The sequence below is a fragment of the Erinaceus europaeus genome, chromosome 9 (genome assembly GCF_950295315.1).
Source record: "Erinaceus europaeus chromosome 9, mEriEur2.1, whole genome shotgun sequence".
NCBI lineage: Eukaryota > Metazoa > Chordata > Mammalia > Eulipotyphla > Erinaceidae > Erinaceus > Erinaceus europaeus.
In genome coordinates this window covers 59,246,134-59,269,300 of record NC_080170.1, presented here as the reverse complement: position 1 = coordinate 59,269,300, position 23,167 = coordinate 59,246,134, and the positions used below count along the sequence as shown (strand labels likewise).

General features: G+C 39.1%; 1 protein-coding gene across 8 annotated transcripts in view; it reads right to left on the bottom strand.

Annotated features, from left to right (window-relative positions):
- Positions 1 to 23,167, bottom strand: part of GRIA1 (glutamate ionotropic receptor AMPA type subunit 1) — a 325,563-nt gene that overhangs the window by 69,410 nt on the left and 232,986 nt on the right. For all 8 annotated transcript variants that reach the window (XR_009551600.1, XM_060198022.1, XM_060198021.1 and 5 more), the window contains exons 10-11: positions 22,715 to 22,921; positions 17,533 to 17,903 (exon numbers count right to left, since the gene is read on the bottom strand). Coding sequence is in view for 7 of the 8 variants with exons in the window: in XM_060198022.1 (XP_060054005.1) it covers positions 17,533 to 17,903; positions 22,715 to 22,921 (578 nt within the window). In the remaining variant the exon portion in view is untranslated. The remainder of the gene's footprint in view (positions 1 to 17,532; positions 17,904 to 22,714; positions 22,922 to 23,167) is intronic.

Below are 23,167 nucleotides of genomic sequence, written 5' to 3'. Positions count from 1 at the left end.
ACAGACTTGTTCTTTATTTTCTGCATGATATTCTGTTCTTTTCCTAGTTTTAAAAATCTTTTTTTCTAATTTAAAATTACTTTTCTGTTTTGCTTCCTACATCTCTCTATCATGTCCTTTTCCATTAATGATGGCCATCTTATTCTATATTTATGCACCATACTGTTGAATTTTTTTCATGTACCAATATACACATATTTTGATAAAAGCAAGTACTATGGATTTATGTATCTGTTCAACTCACTCACTCACTCACTCACTCACTCACTCACTCACTCACTCACTCACCCCGATCAAAGCTCTGTAGAAAGTATTAGAATCATAGGAAATAAGGAGGTTCCTACCCTTGCAGAGCTCAGAGTCTCAAAAGTGGAGCCCTTGTACCAGCAGTATGGCTTCACTTGGTAGTTTGTTAGAAATTCACATTCCTAGGCCACACTCCATGCCTACTTCATTTAAACCGAATTTTAACAAGCTCCCTAGATTATTTAATACACACACACAAAACAAACAAACAGAAACCAAGCTCTGTGGACAGACTTTGAAAAAGGAAGTGTAATATGTGAAGATACTCTGAGGCTGGAGAGTTGGGTATGGGGTATGAGAGCATCACATTGACTGTCCAGTTACTGAATTATTATTTTTTTCAATGATTTAAGTAGAAATAATGCTGTGTGCTTGTCCACAGGTTATTTTTCTGGAGACTCCCACTCAATCACCTGGCCCAGTGATGAGTCCTTTGTAGGTACCAAACACATACTTTCACTAACACTGATTGATTAAATTGTTTACTGAGACACTAGAATCTCAGAGTTTTAGAGGTTTCAGCAAATGATGGAATTGTTCGATTTTTTGCTAGTACAGTTTTGATTTATTGAGTTTGGGGGATTTTGTTTTTCTGCAGCAGAAAGGGAACATTGTTTATCCTTTTCAAAATCATGGTATTTCACCACAGTTGACATAATCAGGGGTGGAAAATTCACAAGATAAAATGGAATAAAATTTTTCACAAAACAAATTTTGCTTTGTGATTCAAGGGTGTGGATGAGTTTGCTTTTTCTGTGAATTATTTTAATTTTTATCATGTGAAGAGTTAGGTGATTCATGACTCAGTCAATACCTTGCATTTAAGTGCCACAATATAGATATTACTTACTAATACCTTTAGAATCAAGTAGCACAAAATATGCTACCTGATCCAAAAATCTACATTTCTAACTTTAACATCTTTTCTATGGTGGGCCGTTATCTTCCATATCATTCCTCATACATTCAATTGAAATGGAATACCATTAAAAGCTAGCATGTTTTGAATGCACAATAAATTATTTTTGTCCTCCAGTAGCTCCTATCTTATTTGACATCTTTTAGGTTAATTCATTGAAAGAGAATTAGTGATTCTGATTTTTCTTTGAGACTCTAGATTTTGCATGTTCCATATTTGAATGCTTTTTTTTTCTGCCTCCAGGGTTATTGCCGGGGCTCAGTGCCTGCACCAGGAACCCACTGCTCCTGGAGGCCATTTTTTGCCTTTTATTACCCTGGTTGTTTTATCATTATTGTGGTTATTATTATCATTTTTATTGATGTTGTTGTTGGATAAGACAGAGAGAAATGAAGAGAGGAGGGAAAGACAGAGGGGGAGAGAAGGACAGACACCAGCAGACCTGCTTCACCGCCTGTGAAGCGACTCCCCTGCAGGTGGGGAACCAGGGTCTTGAACCGGGATCCTTGTGCTGGTTCTTGCGCTTTGTGCCAAGTGCGCTTAACCCACTGCGCTACTGTCCGACCCCCATTTGAATGATTTTTTACACTTTGAAGTACATTGAACTTTATCCATCATTTTTAGGTGTTCTGAAGTACTGCTCAGCAAAATCACTGTCTCAAATATTGATTTATTCTAGACCATTGAGAAAAAACACAGTTGATGGTGCTCTAATAGAATGATAGTTTCTCACAGTTATTAAACACTGAAGATATGATCTCATATGAGACTCTATGTTAAATGAATCCCTTTCTACCCTACTCTCTACCATTCACTTTTGGTACTCATGGAATGTCGCTTCATATATCTCTTGAGAATGAACAGGCCTTATTCTTAAGCTATAGTAATTAAGGTATAAGTAATGTAAGTAATGTGACTTAAGGGTGAAAGTAGATAAATATATCAATGGAACAGAATCAAGAATCCAGAAACAGACCTATATGCATCTAATGAGCTAGTTTATGGGGGAAAAGTATGTAATAGAGGTAATAGGTAAAAGAAACAACCTTTTTTTTTTTGCCCCCAGTTTATAGATGTGGCTCTGTGCCTGCCTGCACTGTGAATTCTCTGCTCCTGCAGCCATTTTTTCAATTTTTTGGATAGGACAGAGAGGAATAGAGTGGGGAGGGGTAGGTAGAGAGGGAGAGAGAAAGATAGACACCTGCAGATCTGCTTCACTGCTTGTGAAATGACCCCCCTACAGGTGAGGATCAAGGGACTGGAACTGGGATCCTTGAGCAGGTCCTTGTGCTCAGTACAATGTGTGCTTAACCCAGTGTGCTTCCACCAGGCCCCTAAAAGAAACAACCTTTTCGTAAATCATGATACTTGCATGTGGGATGCACATGTAAGAATAGCAGGACTAGTAACTAACACCAATACTATAATTATTACCTTCATCACCACCATCTTGACCCACTCTTTTATACACTGATTTTATTATGAAAGGTACAATTTAGAATTATAGCAGAATATCTTTATGACTTCATTGTAGTCAAAAACATTTTTTATTGCCACAGAGTTATAATTGGAGCATAATGCCTGCACATTGAATCCACCACTCCTGGTGGCCATTTTACCCCCTTCTTATCTTCTCTGTCTTTCTTTTTACATTTACTTTATTAGTGATTTGATAATGATTGACAGGACTGTGGGATAAGAGAAGTACAATTCCACACAATTTCCACCACCAGAGTTTCACATCCCATCCCCTCCATTGGAATCTTCCTTATTCTGTGTTGCTCTGGGAGTGTAGGGTACATGTACACGTGTATACATAAGTTAGGGGAAGATATATTCCTTAAAGTAAAAGTGCAGTAGTCTACAGTGACTCAGTAAGTACAGCAAGCAAGTAGAAAGACCTAAAAAAGACAAAAATACAGTACATAATAAAATATTATCTACTTAGATCTAGATACTCTCCTCACCTACTTCTTATTTCACTTCCCTTAATCACTCTGAGATAGCCCTAGCAGATAAAGGAAGGAATACAAAAGCTGGATAAGTACAAGAGACCAGCACACTTTGATGATTGTCCTTTTGGTCACTTCTAGGCTTCCCTATCATCCAGAGCCCTAGTCAGGGAATCCTGGGATTCCCATACAGAGATGATGGGGCTAGACCTCTAACAGATCTCTCTCTCCACCATCGCTGGTTATCTCCATCAGGAACAATATCATAAATCCACTTGTGTGCCTCTACGGGACCTTGCCCTCAATGTAGAACAACAATGTAAAAACTGCCTCACTCTCCAAAAGGAGGCTGGGTCAACACTCTTGCCACTCGAGAGATGGGTCCTGAAATGACTGCAGCCTAGAATGGTCCTAGCTATGACCATAGAATTTGAGTTCATATTGGTGGGGATACAGAGGCTGCACAGGCTCATGTGCTAAGTATGGATAGACATGGGCCCTTAGCAGATCGATGGGGTTTACAATTAGTGGTATTTATATACTTTTCTCATATTTGGGAATTATTTTCTTCCTCCCTCCTTCTCTCTTTCCCTCCCTCTCTCCCTCCCTTCCTTCCTTCTTTCATTCCTTCCTTCTTCCCTTACTTTTTCTTCCATTCTTCTTTCTTCCTTTCCATTTCTTTCATTCACAGAGACAGAGAAAAACTGAGACAGAAGGGAGGAGGGGAGAGAGAGAGAGAGAGAGAGAGAGAGAGAGAGAGAGATACCCCTACAGTATTGCTTCACAATTCACAAAACTTCCCCCCACAAGTGGGGATCAGGGGCTTAGACCAGGGTCCTTGCACATGGTAATATATGTGCTCTAACAGGTGCACTGAAGAAATTCACTGTGAAGGCAAAATTTTCTAAGTGTGCTTCATTATAACTATCTATTTGTGTCATTATACAATATTACCAAGGCAGTGAAAAGACAAACCTTTACAAAATGGAATATTTTTATGATACACACATACAGATTATATGAAAATATTTGCATTGTATCTAGAATATGATAGGTAACCTAACATAAAAGCAGGCAAGAAACTAACACTAAATTAGGGGCTTCATGAGAGTCTCTACAAATGAGTAGCTAATATAAAAATAGTTCCAAATTAAAGCCATGATATAATATCATAGTAATTCCCATCTGCTAGAATGAAAAAGGCAGAGAACAACTGGAACTGATATATCTTGAAGATGAGAATGTAAATTTGTATAGAAAATGATTTGGGAGAATCTTCAGTAGGAGATTATGTATATATAATATGCCCTAGGGATTGTGTGTAAGTAACCAGATCCTCCTCATACATGCATGGTCTTGTCACTTCTGGGCCATTTTTTATTGTTAGATAGCTAAAAATATACTTAGAGAGACTATAATACTAGCATTACCTCTGGTTCCATAATGCCTCCTATATGTGCCAGGGATTGAAGATGGGCTCTGCTTCTGGCAAAGTTGGCCCTGACCTAGGAATTTTTTTTTTATTGTAACTTGCTTTATTACTGGAGCTCGAATGCCTGCACAAAAATTCCACTGCTCTTGATGGCCATGTTTTTCTTTTTCTCATTTTTATAGGACACAGAGAAATCGAGAGGTGAGGGAGTTGGGTGGTAGCGCAGCAGGTTAAGCACACATAGCGCAAAGCGCAAGGACAGGTGTAAAGATCCCGGTTCAAGCCACCAGCTCCCCACCTGCAGGGGAGTCACTTCACAGGCAGAAGCAGGTCTGCAGGTGTCTTTCTCTCCCCCTCTCTGTCTTCCCCTCCTCTCTCTATTTCTCTCTGTCCTATCTAACAATGTAAACAATAATAACTATAACAACAATAAAAAGACAATAAGGGCAACAAAAGGGAAAATAAATAAATAAAATTTAAAAAAAGAAATAGAGAGGTGAGGGAGAGAGGAGACAAAGAAGGAGACACACACACACACACAGAGAGAGAGAGAGAGAGAGAGAGAGAGAGAGAGAGAGAGACCTATAGCACTGCTTCACTACTTGTGACACTTTCCTCCTGTAGTTGAACTCAGATCCTTGTGCATGGTAATGTGTGCACTCAAATAGATGTGCTACTGCTCAGCCTTTAGCCTAGCCTAAAAAATACCAACTCATGTTATTCCTCAAAGAACTCCTATAAGACTATAGAAGTGGCTTTTATAATATTATATTGTTAACAACCCTGATGCCTATCTGCAAGGATAGTCACACTTCTGGATTTGTTTGTAGATAAATTGTGGTATACCTATAAAATAGAACATTATACAACATAAAGAACAAATGGACAGCTGCAGTTGATAACATGATTTATCCTAAATACAAAAAGAGCCAGATAGAAAAAGTAAACATTTTGTGATTCCATTTATGAAATAAAAAAAAAACAGTTAAATTAATGTGTGATGTCAGAAAGTCTGGATAATTGTCATTCTTTTTTTAGGATAATGGCTGTTCTTGTTTTGGACAAGAGGGAATATGGGACATGAAGAAGTGCCTGAAATTCAGGTATTATCTTCGTTTTTTGGGGGAAGTAACATTTGTTTTTACAGATTGATATAAATTAAGATCTGTATTTGCTACATTATTTTCACCATGAGAAGCCAAGTTTTTATTTAATTTAATGAATTCTAATCACACAAATATTTTGATATTAAGAGAATTAAGCTAAGTATTTGATAGTGTTATTTACTTCTATAAAATTGAAACAATCCCACCAGACTTCCCTGGACTGACGATGTGTCCTGGAACTCCTCTTCTCCAGAGCCTCACCCTACTAGGGAAAGAGAGAGGCAGACTGGGAGTATGAATCGACCAGTCAACGCCCATGTTCAGTGGGGAAGCAATTACAGAAGGCAGAGCTTCCACATTCTGCAACCCACAATGACCCTGGGTCCATACTCCCAGAGGGATAGAGAATGGGAAAGCTATCGGGAGGGGATGGGATATGGAGACTGCGTGGTAGGAATTGTGTGGAGTTGTACTCCTCCTATCCTATGGTTTTGTTAATGTCTCCTTTCTTAAATAAATAAATAAAATTAAAAAAAATGTGTGTCAAAGGGAAAAACCTAACTTGCATGAAAATTTTACTTTGCTTAGCATTTCACCTTAATTTTGAAAGGGAAACATTTATTTAATTAAAAAAGAGGTTATACACTAGTGAGATACAAATCAAAACTACAAGGAGATGATTATCATAAAAAACTATAAGCATTGGTGATGGTGGAGAGAAAAATGGGTTCCTTGTACACTAGTAGTAGGAGTGGAAAATGTGATCTCCTGTATGGAAAATGAAATAAAATAAAGTAGAATAAAATAAAAAAGAGGTTGAAGCTAAAAATATGAGCTATGGATCTTCTATGTATAAGTATGAAAATTCTCATTCTCTCCTTTGATGGGAGAAATATTAGAGCCATTGGCTTTCTAGTGAAGGCCATTTGCTTCTGGTATAACGACTAGCCTGCCTTTTGTTCCTGACCAATAAGATGATGACTGACCATCTACCAATGTTAATTTCTCCTTTTGGGTTACCCATGGAAGGAACTTGAAGCCTAGAATGTACAAACTTTGTAAGTTCAGTATGTTAACTTGTATGTTATCTTCCTAGTCAGATGATAAGCACCATAAGAACTGGGATCTGTTATTTCTTATTTCTGTGTATTTTTTATAATACTCCAGAGAAAACTGTTCACAGGTTTTAGCTGATACTTTCCATTGCTGGATATTGGAGCTTCAGACTGAAGTCTGAGGACTGATAAAGGAAATGACTTGCCCAGGTCACTTGATTGTCATTGTATCTTCTACCTCCTGTTTCTGTACAGCCAGGCTTCCCACAGATGTGGAGAGGAAAAACTAATGGCATCCTTGTGATCTGTTTCCTTGTCTTATTTCTCACTGTGGAGATGCAAATACACCACTCAATTTTGCTAACTCTGATTGTGCTATTTTCTCTGAGCAAACTCTTTCTGCACATGAAGACCCTGGGCTGTGGGGAGCAGAAACAGTTTGTATAGTCTCAAAAAAAAAAAAAAAGGCAGTGACATAGATTATTTTTGGTGTTCAAATATGCAAAAATCAGAACACATCATGCTTTTGTGTTATGCTTGTCTCTTTTTATTTGCCTCCAGATTATGATGTAGTTCAGGGCCCTGTATATCTTGAAGTATTTAAATCTAAACATCATACTTTTTTAAAAAAAAATGCTCATTGTTTGGTAAGGGTCAGTTGAGTGATTTTTCAATAAAAATAATATCATCTGTATCTGCACTATAAAATGCTCACTGCTAACTTACCAGCTGTGTAAACCCATTCAAGCTAGGTTTGTCAAAGTAGAAAATGAGGTGATTAGATTAAAAACTATGTGACTTTTTAGGCCATTTTATAGATTCTTAAGGATCTAATCAGTAGATCAATTAACTTATATAATTACTAGCATCTGCCACAGATACAAAATATTAATAAGCAGCAATTGCATGGAATATTAATAAGCTTAGCTCTAATGGGTATCTATGTATGTATTTGTCTCTGCATATGGAAGGAGGGAGAAAGCTATTGTGTCTGTTATTGGACACTTATTATGTATTGGGTACTTTGCTAGGTATTTTAATTTCTAAGCTTTAATTAATTTTTATCACAGGGGAAGAGAGTCAGAGGGAAATGGGGAGGGAAGAGGGAGAGAGAAGAAAGAGCACCATTCAGCTCTGGCATATGGTGGTTAAAAGATTGAATCTGGGGCCTTAAGTGTGTAGGACCTGTGCTCTAATGCTGAACTATTTCCTCTGATACCCAAGTACTTTAAATATCTTAACCCATGTTACATGGGTTAAATGTAATATGAATAATACTAATAATAATTTACAAGATTACAAGTGTATAGTTCCACACTGCACCCACCATCAAAGTTCTGTGTCTGCCCACCTCCATAACCACCATATTTCTCAAAGCAATCTGAGAAACAGTTTGTTTACATTTCTTTTGTATGCTTGTATGCCTTATCTACATTTCATGTATGATTAAAACCATTCAACCCTTTTAATCTTTATAGTGATTCCAAAAAGTGTTATCTTCATTTTGCATATAAGGAGTGATATATTGAATTTTCCAAAGATTTCCCCAACAATCTCTCTATTACATGTGTTCTTCTAATGGAATTTTGACACTTGTCCTACTAAAGAGTGGACACTGTGTCCCTTCCCTTTTGATACACCTGGAATTATGCTATAGAAGTCATGCTACGTAACATCCTATGGTAGGTTATGATAGGTGATATTGCTCTCTCTTCTTCTCTCTGGACACGTGTCCTTGGACCTAGCCATGCTGTATAAGGATTACCTTTTATTTTTTTTAAATTTTTTTATTTGTTATTGGATAGATAGAGAGAGAATTGAGAGAGAAGGGGAATATAGAGAGGAAGAGAAATAGAGAGACGCATGCAGACCTGCTTTACTGCCTGTGAAGCGACTCCCGTGCAGGTGGGGATCCGGGGCTCGAACCGGGATCCTAACCGGTCCTTGCGCTTTGCGCCACCTGCGCTTAACCCACTGCACTCCCGCCGGACTCTCTGTATAAGAATTACCAAGCAGAGAGGACCCAGAAGGGTTGATGTCTTCAGGGACAACTTCAGTGCCAACCATGAGAGTGAGACTTCAGATGACCCCATTTCCCCAACATCACCCACAGCATTTTAATTTTTCCACCTGACTTGAGAAACACACATTTTGGTCATTCACATGACCAAAATATGTATTTCCCTTGCATATTTAGACTTCACCCATATCCTATTGCTCATAGCTTCCAAAATTTCTTGGAATTGCCCAAGAATTGAAATTGATAAAGTTGTTTTGTTATGTCAGTGAAGTAACTTGTGGAAACACCAAAGGATCACCTAATGAGATTTTATTGCTAGGGTAACATATGTAGAAGGTTGAAATTTCATTCCTTATGCTCTGACATCCAGGGAAGGGAATGGAGTTGGAGGTTAAGTTCAGTGGTCAATGGACAGTAAGTTAGTCAGTCCTGACTCTGTAATGAAGCCTCCATAAAAGCCCTAGAGGACAGACTCAACTTCTGGGTTGGTGAGCCTGAGCTTCAGAGGGAAGACTGGAGAGAGAGAGGGAGAGGGAGAGGGAGAGGGAGAGGGAGAGGGAGAGGGAGAGGGAGAGGGAGAGGGAGAGGGAGAGTACATGGAAGTTCCCTACTTTTCCTGCTTTCCTATTGATTCTACATTTTAAAAAATTTATTTCTTTTTATTTATTTCTTTTTTAACTTCTTTATTGGGGAATTAATGTTTTACATTTGATAGTAAATACAATATTTGTACATGAATAACATTTCCCAGCTTTGCATATAATAATACAACTCCCACTAGGTCCTCTGTCATCCTTTTTGGATCTGTATTCTGCCACCCACCCACCCCAGAGTCCTTTACTTTGATGCAATATGCCAATTCCAGTTCAGGTTCTACTTGTGTTTTCTAATCTTATTTTTCGACTTGTGCCTGAGAGTGAGATCATCCCATATTCATCTGTCAGTTTCTGACTTATTTCACTTAACATGAATTTTTCAAGGTCCATCCAAGTTCTGCTGAAAACGGTGAATTCACCATTTTTAATAGCTGAGTAGTATTCCATTGTGTATATATATACCACAACTTGCTCAGCCACTCATCTGTTGTTGGACACCTGGGTTGCTTCTAGGTTTTGACTATTACAGATTGTTCTGCTAAGAACATATGTGTACACAGATCTTTTTGGATGGGTATGTTGTGTTCCTTAGGATATATCCCCAGGAGAGGAATTGCAGGATCATAGGGTAGGTCCATTTCTAGCCTTCTGAGAGTTCCCCAGACTGTTCTCCACGGAGGATGGACCAATTGACATTCCCACCAGCAGTGCAGAAAGGGTCCTTTGACTCCACATCCTCTCCAGCATTTGCTGCTACTACCTTTTCTGATGTATGATATTCTCACAGCAGTGAAGTGGTATCTCATTGTTGTCTTTATTTGCATTTCTCTGACAATCAAAAGACTTGGAGCAACTTTTCATGTGTTTTTTGGTCTTTTAGATCTCTTCTGTGATAAATGTTCTGTCCATGTCATCCCCCATTTTTTGGATGGGGTTATTTGTTTTCTTGTTGTTGAGTTTGTCAAGCTCTTTATATATTTGGTTATTAAACTCTTATCTGATGTATGGCATGTAAAGATCTTCTCCCATTCTGTGAGGGGTCTCTTGGTTTGGGTAGTGGTTTCTTTTGCTGTGCAGAAGCTTTTTTAATTTGATGTAATCCCATAGGTTTATGCTTGCCTTAGTCTTCTTTGTAATTGGATTTGTTTCATTGAAGATGTCTTTAAAATGTATGTGGAAAAGAGTTCTGCCAATATTTTCCTCTAAGTATCTGATAGTTTCTGGTCTAACATCCAAGTCCTTGATCCACTTGGAATTGACTTTTGTATTTGGTGAAATTTAGTAGTTCAGTTTCATTCTTCTGTATGTTTCAACCTATTTTTTCCAACACCATTTGTTGAAGAGACTCTGCTTCCCCCATTTAATAGTCTGGGCACCTTTGTCAAAGATTAGATAAGATGTCCATAGGTGTGGGAGCTTACTTCTGGGCTCTCAATTATGTTCCACTGGTCAGTTTGATTCTAGATTTTAATATACGTTGTAATAAATTGATAGTCTCATGAGTAAATGGTATTCCTGAGTTCTGTGTTTCATTCTAGCAAATTAAGTGAACCTGAGTATCCTGGCAACCTGTGATTTATGGCCAAACTATCAGAGCACAGATAGTAAGTGAGTTTGTGACTATTATACCTCCTGTGTGAATCTAACTGGTTAGAAACCTTGGGGTTTGGCAGCAGAATCTAAAGAGGGAAATTTTGGGAGACCTTATCCTCTGGAATCTAACACTAACCTTGCTGGTGTCCAAGTATTGCTTGTCAGTGCTGGTAAGCCTACTTACATCTGTGTTGGAAATTAGGTCTAGTGGTCCAAAGCAGAGACAAGCCATTTCACTGTGCACCAATTTTCTTACATATGAACAGAAATAACTAAATAGCTGTTTGGGGTAGGATCCTAGGCAGCACAGAGTTGCAAAACTAGTTGACAAGTGATACATAGAAAATTCATGAAAGAGAAGAATTAAGGTCAAATTTAACTCTTAAGCCATACACCCATAATCACTGTTAAAATCCTGCGTATTTACAAATTCTTCAAAATCAGAACCTATCACTCTAGGGAGCGAATAATTAGCACTGAGAAATAAAAGCAAGTGCACAGGAGATTGGAGGGGCCCCAGGCATATCATGGTTTGGCAGGCAAGGGCCACTTCCCTGGTAGCCAGACAGGCATTCAGATGCAGCTCCTGTCTAAACTTGAGGTGGGGAACTACTCAGGGAAAGACTGATGCCAATATCTTCCAATCTAAAACAACTGGCAGTCTTCCCCTCCCCCCTTCACACACACATCCTTCTCCTTCCTTCTCCAAGAAAGGCTTCCAGACTTCCCTCTAGCCACTGCTGAGCCAAGAGCACAGGAAGACTAGGGGATGCATGTAATGAAACCTCATAAAGCTCTTACTAGAGAACACATTATCGACAAGGCCAGGTACAAGTGGAAAGGAATTAAAGTAATAAATACAAGAGAAAAGAGAGAAAATTAGGATTTTTTTTTTTGCAACCCTGGTATATGCTAGGCACTCGGGAACATGTTTTAATCCCTATTTTCAGTTCAAATGTTCCTGTCAAATACATGATACTGATATTAATGCCCTACTCCATACACAACCCCACCCACCAGGAATCCCTCTTCCAGGGCAACATTTTTAGGATGATACAGAGAGATGAAAAGATATCAAAATGAAGAAACTACTCATACTGTGGTGTAGATCAGGCTCAAAACTGGGTTTTTGCACATGACAAAAGAAAAATCATCCCAGATCAGGAGGCCTTGCTGATTCAATAGTTCCCCCTCCCATTTCTTTCCCTTCCTTCCTTCCTTCCTTCCTTCCTTCCTTCCTTCCTTCCTTCCTTCCTTCCTTCCTTCCTTCCTTCCTTCTTTCCTTCCTTCCTTTTTCTTTCTTTCTTTCTTTCTTTCTTTCTTTCTTTCTTTCTTTCTTTCTTTCTTTCATCCTTGCTGGGACTTCATCACTCCAAATTGACTTCACACACACACACACACACACACACACACACACACACCACACACACACACACACAACACACACACACACACACGGAGAGAGAGAGAGTATGGGGGGGGGATGAGAATGCAAGCACATGAAGAGGAAAGGAAGAGACACCAGAAACTTCCTCCAGTGTGAGAGGGACCTCCTTCAAATAGGGTGCTTAAATAGCAAAGCAACACATTATATAGCCAATGTCCCCTTTTTAAAATTGAGGAAACTGAGGCTTGGTGGTTAAGCTAATGACTCATGTTTTCTAGATACTAACATTGCATGAGGATCTAAATCCAGGTCTTCCTGTGGGATTTATAGAATAATGGGATACCTTGTTCAAAACATCTCCCTTCTTTTGTTTGAGTCCCCCTTTTATAATTCTGACAGCCTTCTGAATAGTTCTTCTACCAGTCTAGTTTTATCCCTTGGCACTAGCCCACAACTTGCTTATCCATAGTGAGTCAGCACAGTTCATTTCAGTCCCTAGTGATCTTTCTCTCCATTAGACTTATTGACTATAAGTCCTGCATTCAGGAATTATTCAGATACACATTCTACTTTATGAACTACCCATTTCCTTGTGTATCTTGGTTCTTCTACTGACTTGCAGACTCATAGGTCTGAACTTATGTTTCTTCTTGTAGTTAGGCACAGTGCTTATCATGGTACCTCATCCAAGTTCAAATGCTAAATGGTGAACAATTAAAACATTTAATTGATAATTTTCTCTCATACCTAGAAGAAATGCATATGCCACATTAATCAGATATGAAACACAATTAACCTCTCCACTTTTCCTCTTCATTCCCAGACTGTTAACTATCCAGAGAATAAGACATGAAGCTGTCTAGCTGTAGTTCCACAAGGAAAGTACCTTCCTTCCCTGATTCTAAGGAGATAAGTAGCTCAGTATCAGCAGTGGCAGGGACTCTCTAAATACATGAATACTCAGTCAGAAACCCTCTGAATTCCAGAAATTAAAGCCTGTCAGACCCCAATGAACAAGGGTGCTCTGGATTTGAGCCCCTGGTCCCCACCTGCAGGGGGGTTGCTTCACAGGTGGTGAAGCAGGTCTGCAGGTGTCTATCATATTTATCTCCCCCTCTCTGTCTTTGCCTCCTCTCTTGATTTCTCTCTGTCTTATACAACGACAACATCAGCAATGGCAACAATAACAATAACAAAGGCATCAAAATGGAAATACTGGCCCCCAGGAACAGAGGATTTGTAGTGCAGGCACCAGAAGGCAGGGAAAAAAAAAATGAAGGATCTAGGGCCCCTGTGAATGCCTGTCTTCAAATTCAGCAGATCCATTCCTGTAGTTTTGGTGAAGGACCTGGGAATTTGCACTTTGATGGGGCTGATTCAAGCAGAAATCCCAACCTAGTCCCAAGACCCCAAACCTTTTTCACTCATTTCTTGCACCATTGTTGTCCATAACCCATGTGAAACTATTCCTTTCAGGAATGAGTCTATGTCCTAAATGGGGCTTATTCTGCCTTTCTTTTTTTTTTTTTTCTTCATTCCTTCCACCTTTCCTTCCTTCCTTCCTTCCTTCCTTTCTTCCTCCCTTCCTTCCTTCCTTCCTTCCTTCCTTCCTTCCTTCCTTCCTTTCTTTTTTTGTCCCCAACTAGGGTTATCTGGGACTCAGTTTCAGCAAGACCTCATTACTCCTGGTGTCCATTTTCCCCCACAAATGGAGGGGGTGGTCAACTGCAGCATTGCTCCACCATGCAAGAAACTTCTTTCCTGTAGGTGGGGATTGGGGATTTGAACCTGATTACTTGCACATGGTAACAAATGCATTGTACTTGGTGAACAACAACTGTGGCTTATACCTTTTGAATTGAAATATTTTATAATTTTAGGCTACTCCCATCAACTTCCCTGATTATTTACTCAACGTGGCCCTTCTCCCACATGCACCACTTCAATTACATAGGTGTGAGTTTAGAAGAGGGAGCGCATGTTGTGTTGAAGAGCGGAGAAATGTGGCGTATAGAAGGAGGTTTGTTCTCACTCCTAAATGTGCTGGCATCTTGCTTGCTATAGAATTTATGTGCTATTTCAAAGGTCAGACTGTCTGTCATTGACTATTGTCTGGGCTCTGTTCATTTCCATGGTGAACCTGTCTCATGCCACCAAATTTATTAGCTGGGGGATTGTGGCAGAGTTTTTAAAGAGCTCTGGAGTGCCGTTACTCTTCCACTGGGGAATTCTTCTCATTGAGAATACTTATTTTAACATGTTGGGTATAATTATCACACATTGTGAGATAGCATACGACAGTCTAAGATCAGGAATTTGAGATTTTTAATACTGGAACCATAATTTCTCATTTCCCATTCTCCTCAGGACCTTCCTGATACTTCTTACATTTCATAAGGTCATTTGAAACTAGGAAAGTACTGTTCCAAGGAGAAGCAATGGAAAGTAGGTATTTTAGAGGCAGAGCTGAAGAGGCTTCTTCCTATTCACTTGTAGGTTGTGGAGCCTTGGTTTGACATAATGGGCTGGAATCAACAGGCTAAAAATTTTTTTAAAGTAACCTGAGAGAAAGTCTCTTGTCCTTTGGAATCTTTGTTTCCTTCTCAGAAACATGAGGTGGATCATTCGAATGTTCTTATCCAGAACCAAAGTCTCTAGAGATGTTAGCATGTTCTCCAGCACTCCCTACCTCATGAAGTTATAGTTGATGCATACTTTTTTTTCTTTTCATTTTCATTAATTTGGGCATAAGCAAGTACTATCAAATCTAGTTTCAAATCCACTTCTGTAACCACTGTACTTCCTTCCCCTTAAACTTCCCATGGAAGTTTATGTCAGTTTCTTACTTGGTTCCTTTGCTTCCTCTCTTGACAATTATCTCCCCTAATTCATTTTTTTTTCTTACAGGTCCTAAGAGCAGTTTAACTCAAAAATCAGTTATTCCTTTGCTTAAAACTCTTAACCACGTACCTGTTATATTTACAATAAACTCCAAATCTGTATTGTGATCATGGGTCCTGTGTGATCTGGTTTCTAGAGAATAATAAGCCCTGGGATTGTTTGGATACACAATCTTGTGTGTGTGTGAAACAGACAAGTAGACATAGATAGAGACACTAGAGCACTGCTATACCATTTTCTATGGTACCAAGGATAGAACCTCATGCATACAAACTATGCACTCTGCCAATGTGAGCCACCTTTCTCACCTCCACATGCATGTTATGATGGTCCTACAGCATATTAATTAAATAAGAATAATCTTTTCTTGCTGTTTATGCACTGGTTGGGTTTATTTTTAAGCAAGCCCTTCCCCCATCTGATTCTCCCCCCTGTGTTTGCCAGTATTGGCCAAGCATCCAGTCTCGCACTTCCTTTCCCACACATTTCAACCCCCCCGACTGTCTTCTTAAAAGAAAAACAAGATTATAATGGTGAACAATGAGGTTGGCTAAATTACATAGCAGCTACAGTGAGTCCCAAGGGAAGCTTCTTAGGAAGACTGTTCCACTACCACTAAGGAATAAGAGTCCTCACTTAAATTCAAATGTAAAGCAAATGTAGGGAAGACACTTCCAGAAAGTCTGCGAGTTCCTAGTATGTATGCATGTTTTTTTTAATTTTAAATTTTATTTATTTATTGTTGGATATAGATATAAGAAGTTGAGAGAGGAAGGGGAGATAGAGAAGGAGAGAAGTAGATACCTGCAGCTTTACTTCACCACTTGTGAAACTTTCTCCCTACAGGTGGGGAACCCAGGTCCTTGCACAATGTAATGTGTGCTCTTAACCAGGTGTTAAGAGGGTGGCCCCCCTCTTACTTTATTTTTAGTTACAAAGTTTCTTTCATTGGGACCTGGAAACTATTTCACTGGGCAAGGTATGTGTGTCTTATCATATTTATGGCACAGGATCTAGCACCACATGATAGGTAGTATGGCACTGGGGGAAGCTCCTGTGCTGTGCTGTTGTGTCTCTCCTTCTGTCTTTATTTTATTTTATTCTTATCAATTAATTAATATTGATTTACAGAATTATAAGATAACAGGGTACAACTCTGCACCATTCTCACTACAAGAGTTCTGGATCCTCCTATTCCATGCTTGCCTTAGACAAAAGTCTATCCTTGGAGAACTAGTTCTGAGCCAGGCCTCCCTGAATTATTTGAAAATTTGGTGTTCTACATGGGATGATCAGTTGATAAAGTGCTTCACAGACATAAGGGATTGTGAAAGAAAAAATAGCACTGATTTAGGTAAACTGAAGAGAACTTATGGCTTGGACATTATAAATAAATATAGGAGGTCAGTCAACATAGGTTTTGGTCTGCATTAAGTATTTAGTTTATACTTTCTTCTCTCCTTTTAAGCTTTCCTCTTTTCTCAGAGGGAATTGTCTTCACAAGTCCCACATATAAAGCCAACATAATTGGAAGTACTCAGTTTCTAGGTGGGGGGGGTGAAACTTCACTGATTTGACTACTCTCAACACCCAATTTCTTTGGGAAATTCTATTTTAAGTTAACAATAACAAATTTAGGAATGTACAGAAGTAGATTATTTCCAGGGTCTTTCTCAGAAATAAGAAACTGAAAATCTTTTTCTATTAAGGATGAAGATACCAAGATCATCTAGGTCAGGTAAATTGACTCAGGCCAACAGAGATGCTAAGCCAGGGCTAGAATCTATCTACTCATTTGGTGGCCCTTTCTAATTCACAAATAGTGTAGGCTGATAATCTGAATCTCAATTTTCAACTAGATTATAACTTTGGCAAGATATTACTCATATATATTATTCTTCTGTAAAAGAAGATACACTGAAAATATGTAGAAGACTCAGAACCTTGCTTGGCAAATAATGCTCTAAGAAAAAATTAGTTGTATCATATTGTCTTCTCACTCCACTTTTTTTTGTACCTCTCATCTCAGAACACCAGAGTTGTGATTATATCTATAAATGCTGATAGAATCCATCACTCAGAGAGTGGAGAACTTCCCTTGCCCAGAACATGTAATCCTGAATTTAATGAAGACTTGCCAACAAGGTATTTGCGAAAATTGAATGCACTAGAGTCTAGAAATAATTTCTGTTATATAGCTTCCCAGTATTTTTTTCCCAAATAAATCATAGCATTTAGTGGAGGGGTTGGGAAAAGTGGACTGACCTGGGAGAAATGTCACATCCCTGCTGCATGAAGGCTCCCAGAGAGAACCACAAGCTGTTGAATATCCCGAATTCATTGGACTGGTCGCTGGCTGTCTGGTCACGCCCTTCCTCGAACTCCTCACTGTGCCATTCATAAGGGCTGAAACGGCTGACGAGGAAGAGAACTACGCTCACACCAATGTAGGCAAAGACGATGCACATCCAGATTTCATATGCCAGTGGGTCCAGGAAGGAGAAAACCCCAGGCTTAGACTTCTGTGGCTTTTTTATCATTATGGAGATCCCTAGACTCATAAAAGGTTTGGAGAAGTCTATCACCTCTTCCCGGACCAAGGTGATGGTTAATGGAGCCACAGCCACATCTGCTCTCTGCAAGAAATGAAAGAGAAAATGCAGCTGAGCTTGGTAGCTTTCTATTTTGTTGTCTTTACTGTGAAATTTTAGATATTTTAAAGTGACAGGAAGTTGGAAAGTACCTGAAAGTTCAACCCTTCCTACTCTGTACAAAATATCAGCATCATACAGGGAAAACTGTTCTGTTGTTGGACAGATCTGTTGGGGCATCTTGCAAGAAAGGCTATCGTGATATCCATGTGCTCAGGGTTTTGAACCCTAATGAAGCTCCTATTGTTTGCTTCAGTGAGGCTGATCACCCTGAGTTTATATCCAGAGGACATGGCTTAGCACTGTATAACCCACTCCCCTCATAGAGCAAACCATTGAAGGATGCCAGGGGATCCAGGTTGGCTTGTGAGCATTAGTCCAAGGCATTGGAATGAGAGACACAGAGCTGATTTATGGTGAGATAATTTGGAGTCACTTAAATTCAGGGCTTATTGGGAAAATATATCAGTAAATATGTTCTTCTGTTTGTCCTCAGTAGCATAAGTAACTTCTTATGTTTGCCTGACCCATTTTCAGTTGAATTTTCTGGAAAAAAAAACCCAACGCCTGGATAAGACGGTGATGACAAGTTTAACCCAATAAATATTTATTGAATATTGTTATATGCATGCCTTTGGTTGGAGTTGGAGGTAAACTGCAGTGCCTCCATCCAAGGAATTACACACTGCAGGTGAACTTGATACACACATGCTTGAAAGCATACAAAATTTCTAGTATACACTATAGACTGAGTATGAGATATTTAAGAGGTATTAACTGTTATAGGAATTTGGAGGAGTTAATTTTGGCCAGGAAAATGAAGGACAAAATCACCAAGTAGGTGACACATAATTCTTTCACTTAGAAGGGCAGAAAGGATTCTGACAGGTTGTCTTGGCCCATACAGAATTCCTAGAGGGAGGGATTCCTGTGAGAAAGACTTGGCAGAGAGTAGGTAAAGTAACACCCAGACTATATTTCTTTTTCACAAAAATGCTAAGAAATATTCTAATAATCTTTTTTTTTAAGTTCAGATCTAGCATGTAAATGAACAGAGAGGCTGGGTGTCCTGCATGAGAACTCACCAGGCCTTGAGGTATTCTTTCTACCTTCTAAAGGTAGAAGCATTGACTTTCCCACTTTGGTGGTCTGGAAACCCTAGAAGGTTCCTGGACTGTGGCTGCAATGTTCACTTAAAAAATAAGAGGCATCACTATGAGTCTGTCTCTGCTAGGGAATTACTTTTTCTGTGATGCTGCTCAGAGTCCAGGTATGTGCAGCTGCAGATACTGTGTTTATGGGCTAGCCATAACTAGTGCTGCCTACAGAAGTTTTACTCTGGTTACTTCTATTGAATGGGATTTCTGGGAAGGTGCAATAAAAATTCTGCCTTCAGAGGAACTTAAATTCTCACTTATTGAAGGAAACTTTCTGTAAAGCAGTATAGTCAGGCATGAATTTCATAGTAATTCTTTTTTCCATCACAACTACATAAATGTTGATAACTTTTATAAACACTTATAAGCAGTATAAGAGAGATGATATTTACTCTTTTCTCTGAAGATAGCATGGATAGAAAAAAAGAATTGGAGAACAAAGGAATGAGTATGACTTTGAGACACTTAACACAAAGTTTCCTCAGAGAGAGGTAGATTAGGAATGTGGCAAATTGAATGGGTTTATTTTATGACTTCTGAAATCCTAGAAAAGCATTATCTTAATGCTTACTTCATTTAGCTGTTTTGAGCTCATATTTCTTCCTTGGAATGTTATTTCTTTGAGTACATTAATAAGAACAACACTGGAGAACATACATTTATTGGAGGACATGAACTTAAGCAGTTTACTCTGGGGCCTGGCTTCTCTGAACCACTATGCCCTGAGCATTTCTAGAAGGGGTAAGAAGATTCTTGTTTCCAGAATTATTTGACTCTGGGTCCTTAAAACATCCAAAAGGAGCTATGTGTATTGGATTTATCTTATGGAAAATGCTAAATCTGGCAACCTCATTTTATAGATAAGAAGCTCTGACTCAGGGAGGGAGGTGGTCGGTGCAAAGTAGTAGTGTTTCAGCATGCTTGACACTGAGAAGTCTTGTGTACTGAAAGCTGATTTCATTGTTGAAGGAGTTTCTGAGTGATATGACATTGATCAAAGGCACAAGTGATATAAGAATATCTACCTGGCTGTTCTGCTTTGAGACTCAATGGTCATGTGGTACCAAGTAGGTCTATTGCTTTTGGGGGGATCAATTTTCTTATTTAAGAAAAGACAGAATATTTTTTGCTTTACCTATTTGTTATCATTATTTTATGAGAGTCACAAGAATCCAAATTCTTGAGGACACTGAAGTGTGAGCATTTCATAGGGATTCATAAAAATTCATTTCAGTCAATAAGTTCCTCAAAGTCAGGTGTCTGCAAAATTCACTGCTTCTGCTACACTAAGACAAAGGATAATAAAAAGTCACACCTGACATACAGCTATGCACAGATCAAGGACTTGGCATCTAATAATTCAAACACTGTCCGGTTCTCAATATATGGGGATACTGGCTTCTAAGGCTAATGTTGGGGTATTATTTTAGTGGATCAGTGTGCCTTTCCCCTGTCCATCCCCAGGGCAGTATACAGACTGTAGATTTCAACTTTGTTTTCATTAGATCTATGTCTCTTGCCAATTTTTTTAACCTTTATAGGCCTCAGTGTCTAATCTATAAAATGTGGAAAATAATTGCACCTACCTTGTGGGATTGATAAATGTTAAGTGTAAGGATATTGATCAGGTAGTTAATGTGGTTCCTAGTAGGTAATGTGTGCTTAGTGTTACTCCTACAGTTGTCTGTCAGAACAAGGGGGGGAGGAAAGTGAGAGAGTCCCTGTTTGATTTTGATGACAAAAAGTGTGGAAAGCACAAATGTAGAGGCCTTCAAATGAATTTCTTCTGACCTTGCTTGTTGGTTGTGGCTATTCTTCCTCAAGAACAGAAGAGAAAAGCCAAACTCAAATCGGCCACAGTTTTACTGGGCAGAGAGACAGGCTGGAGAAGGGGGTGGGTGCAAGATAAATGAATCCTTAATAATCCACAGGTACCCCTCACTGCTACTGGGTACTAAGGGACTTATCCCCAGGATGCTCTATTGCTGTCCTGCTCATCTTAGGCATTTTCTTGAGGGAAAGGTGACAATAAGAGTGAGTGGAGGTGGAAAGTTCACAGCATTGCCATAGGGATGACCTGAAGATCTAGGTGGAAGTTTCCATGGAAACCACCTTCAGATACAGTATTAACCATCCAGCTCTGTCTTTCTCCAGGAGCTTCCTAGAGTAAATGGAAGCAGAGGGAGGAGGAAGAACAACATAACTCCCACTGCTCATAACCCATCACCCTAGGTCATCAGGAGCTTATCTTCCTGGGGCAGATTTTCTTTCTATCACCTATTTCACTGTTAAATTCCTATGTATGACAGTTTTATCTTTCTCCTACGGTGCTAAAAAAGAGTGAGACTTTAAATGTTCTAAAATGATGGCTTTATCCTGAGTAGGATTCATTCTCAACTAGGAACCTGATATATATTTGTGCTCAAAGACCCAGTCTGGAGTCTTCAGTTCTGAGAATAACAGTGCAGTTGTCCCTTTCCTGCATATGGCACTGGTTTCTCCTTTTCTTGCCCTTTGTCATTGCCTTTAACTTTAAGTACCATCTGATCTCCTAATGCCCCACTCAATCAGCTCACATTCCCCTTTGTCATTTCTTGTTAAATTTAGCATTGATAGCCCCCAATCCAAGCCCTTGATGAAAATCTGTTTTTTCTCTCCTCACACCTGACTAATTTTCATCAGCACTCTATTGTTTATTCCTTTGAAATGCCTGAGCTCTGTCACACTCTATTTGAATATGATCACATTTTAAATATCATTTTTGGGGGGAAGATGAGCCTTGATCCTATGCTATGTTTTGAACTCTCTCTCATCTTATTTACCCCATGAAATGTTAAGATCCTATGAGTCAGGGAACAAACGTTTCCCCCCCCTTCTTCTCAGTGATTCCCTGAATACTTAAAATAATTCAGGCATTCTGTGGTTTCTCAAACCTGCTTCACTTTAGTGAAAATTTGATGGTAGTTGTACATGGCATAATTTCAGCTTTGTCTAATGAATGAAGACAGAACAGATATATCCCTCTTATACAAATAATGGTTATTTAAGGCAGGGGAAGTTAGAATCAGAAGCTAAATGCTATAAGGTATGGTAAGAACAGTTGTAAAGGGGAGTTCTTACCTGTTACGAGTAGAATGAAATTACACCTTGGAGTAGGTAATATTTGACACAGGTTTTGGAGGAAGGGCAGGGGTTTTGAGGTATAAAATGGAAAGGAACATTCCAGGAAGCAGCGTAATTCAGTTGATGGATTGGTTGTAATGAGAATATTGGTCAAGAACCTCAAAAGTCCTTTTGAATCATATCACTTCTCACACAAGAGAAGAACTTTCGGTGGAGGGAGCTATAAATTAATTTGAGCAGGAAGTGACTGCTTAGCACTCTGTCTTGGTAAGACTAGCTTTAAAGTGAAGCCACCACCCATGTTGGATAAGGACTAGCTGAAGTAACAAGAATGAGCTTAGTTAAGCTGAGGAGTATGGAACCGAGTACCTGAACAAAGAATGACCCAGGATACTGGATTTTGCATTCGGTTTTCATCAGTAGTCACACTAAATTACTGGATCTGGTGACCGGCGCCAGAAAAACACAAATTATTTTCTCTCAGATCCTCAGTTTCCCACCCAGTGGGGTACTTACTCCATAGACCAGCTCTCCCACCATGCCGTTCCAGGCCTTTGTGTCAGGATCTCGTGCTCCATATTTTCCATCACTGACAATCTCAAGTCGGTAGGAATAACCCACATGCTTGGCAATCTCTGCTGCCAACTCTACACAGTAACCTTCATAGCGGTCATTTCCTTCAAACTGGTTGGCATTCTTCTTGAGCATCACGTAAGGATCTTCCTGGTGGAATGATGAGAAGACAAAATGTGGATTATGGGTTGACTTTTTGTAAGGAAGTCTTTGGCAGGTCAGGGAGGGTTGTCCTCAACATTCACTAATTTGAGGTGAAGTTTATCTTATCCCTGAGTTCAATTCCTGCATTTCTTCTTTGCCATTACACAACTACTTGCACTAAAGAAACAAACCTTATAAAAAGGATATTTAATTGTTTGAGATTCAAATAATATTCTAGAAGCACTAGAATTT